We start from the raw sequence: 2906 nt of genomic DNA, 5'->3' as shown, positions 1-2906 counted from the left end.
TGTTGACCATAATCGATCTAATATGACATCGTCTCAATGTTAAGAAAAAATATATTTGTTTCAATTTAAAAAAGAGGAGAAGTTAAACCATTTTTTAATGGTTGTCCAGGTTAACTTTAAACCCTCGTGTCTAGTCTTGTTTTTTATGTTAATTTTATTTATTTATTTGGTCATATCAAGACAACTCGCATATGATTTAATTGAAAATTCAAACTTGATAAGAACTCGAGTCGAGAGTTTTAAAGTTTAAGTCGATTGACCAAGTTTAATGACAATGTCAAAAAATTCTGCACAACTTGGATTTTTTTCTTACATTTAAATTATTTTTAATCTAACCTGCAGCATAACACGAGAAGTAACTAGTTATTACACTATTTTTACTACCATAAAACCATATTAAGATAAAAATCTAAAATCTTTTTAAATAGAAGTTATGATTTCGTATAGAGATGTAAATGTGAAAATAATTGTAAACTCAAACTCAAACTCTCAATCTCAATCTCATGAAGGTGTGTTTTATAACTTAATTCACTTATCAAACATTAACATATTGTCAATTCATGCAATTAATTAATGGAACTCAATAATGGCTAAGATCAAGATTTAAAAAACAGCTTAAACTACGTGTCTGATCAAATTGTTGGACACCGATAATTTTATATTTATTCTACCATAAATAAAATACCCTCCCACCACACACACACACACTAGATGGTTAGAATTAGTGAAGATTAGTAGAATTAAATGAAAAGGGCACCTTCATTATCAAAGAATTAATGAAATTTCTTTGCACTTGAGGTTGTGGTTTAGCGGGGGAAGGGTCTTGTTTTCTTTCTCTGCACTTGGGTTCGATTTTTTTTATATATGCCTATTATCTTTGCAGTTCTTTATTTGTCCATTGAGCTTGTAGGATATTTAGTGAACCTGAAAATTAATTGTGGTGTGTGTAAGCTGGCTCGAATATCCCGGGTTATAAAAAAAATATTAATGAAATTCCTTTCGAGAGATTTTATAAAGTGTTGAGATATTTACTAGCTATTGCCTATTTCTCTCTCAATCTCATACATGTTCATTATACCTTGAAATAAATCAGACAACCTACTCCCAATGACACGAAATTAAGGTGAATGAATTGAGATGAGACACCATTATACTTGGTTCCTTGAATTCTCCTTGTTTCAGAAGTCAACTAAACAGACAGGGAATTAGAAAAACGCGTTTAGTTGACTTTGCTCTCTTGCATACCACCCTCCTTCCCACGTCAGTCAAGCACACAATATTCTTTGTCAGATATCTTTCAAAAGTCTTCTTAATCGCCTTCATCAGGCAATCAAGCAGGTAACACCTCTTCATCCCTCTCCTAACATCCTTGCAGAATCAAAGAAGAGGCAGAGATGGGGAAGCTGAACCATGATCCATACATCAACCACTTTAGCCATCCTCATCCCTTGGAGCTGTCCAACGCTCAATCTCTTTACATGACCTCATGCTCTGCCTGTAATCTCCAACCCTCTGGATGGATGTATTCTTGTAAGCCTTGTAACTTCACTCTCCACATCTCATGCACCCAAATGCCAACTTTAATAACCCACCCTTGCCACCCCATCCACCCTTTAACCCTCTTCTCTACTCCGGTTTACCCTGGTGGTTCGTTCAACTGTGATGGCTGTGGCCTCCAAGGAAGTGGATTTAACTACCATTGCACCACCTGTGATTTTGATGTGCACATGATGTGTGCTACAAATCCACTATCACTTGCTCACCAATCTCATCCTCACCAGCTCAACCTTGCCTTTTATCCTCCTTACCAAACCAAAGGTTTCTCTTGCGACATTTGTCACAAGATAGGGTCTAACCATTGGCTTTATCGATGTGGTGCTTGTGAGTTTGATGCGCATATGAAGTGTGCAATGAGTGTTAATAATACACCTTTGCCTCATGTTCAGCACAGCAACTCTTTGCCGGTAGCCAACAATGTCAATATTCAATACCAGCAGCAGCCTGGACTTGGAGGAGCTAATTATGTTTACAGGCACAGCCAAAGCATGGGAGCTATGCCTATGCTGCAGCAGCAGCAGCAGCAGCAGCAGCAGCAGCAGCAGCGGCAGCTGCAGCAGGTTAGCTATCAACAGCCAAGTGGGGGGCCTAATGGGGCAGCAAACGGCACCATAATGGATACAATGGTTCAAGGGTTTGTAGATGCGGCTGCACAACAGATTGGTCAAACGTTTGCGCAAAGCATCATGAATCCTGATGGCAGCAACAATAGTGATCCTAATGGTGGTGGTGATAATTCTTCCAATCCTTCTACAATCAGTATCGGATCTTCCATTTTGAGTGGTGTGTTTGGCGGTGACTCTGATAATTCATAGAATCAAGAGGTTTGATGGATTTTGAAGATCATGAAAGGTTAACTGTAGTCCTATCGAAGGAAAAAAAATATATATCATATATGGATCCAAGTTATTGGTGTCATAGGATTTGGTGATTTGCTTTTGTTGCTGATTGTCATTTGATCCAGTGCTGTTATTCTCCTCTTAAAAGTAAGGGGAAAGATGTGAGTCTTGTTCTTATTACCTGTGAAGAAATAAATAATAAAAAATATACAGCCCTGGTAATGTATTAATATATAAACGCATCTTCTTTTTGCATTTTTGTATGGTTTAATTTATAAATTTGATAATAAATATATAGCCCTGGAAGTACATTTGATGGGCTTATGTTCTGGGCCCAGCTAGGTCCTAGGAAATACCATCCACTTCGAACATGAAAATATAAATGGGCCGAAACATCTTCGAACCCCGAGACCCATTGTCATAGAAGTGGCAAGTTGCCGGAAATTATCCCCTCTGCTAAAAGAACTGGAAAGTTTATGGCATTTCATTATCATATATGTTTAAATATAG

At 37.4% G+C, this 2906-nt stretch overlaps 1 protein-coding gene across 1 annotated transcript; it reads left to right on the top strand.

Annotated features, from left to right (window-relative positions):
• Positions 1 to 1265: 1265 nt before the first annotated feature.
• On the top strand, positions 1266 to 2651 carry LOC133678302 (uncharacterized). Its single transcript, XM_062100585.1, has one exon. It carries the CDS (start codon positions 1395 to 1397, stop codon positions 2370 to 2372), a length of 978 nt encoding a protein of 325 aa, XP_061956569.1. The 5' UTR covers positions 1266 to 1394; the 3' UTR covers positions 2373 to 2651.
• Positions 2652 to 2906: the final 255 nt, after the last annotated feature.

The sequence above is a fragment of the Populus nigra genome, chromosome 18 (genome assembly GCF_951802175.1).
Source record: "Populus nigra chromosome 18, ddPopNigr1.1, whole genome shotgun sequence".
Lineage (NCBI taxonomy): Eukaryota > Viridiplantae > Streptophyta > Magnoliopsida > Malpighiales > Salicaceae > Populus > Populus nigra.
The sequence above is the reverse complement of the archived record's forward strand: the minus strand, read 5'-3'. Positions and strand labels throughout refer to the sequence as shown.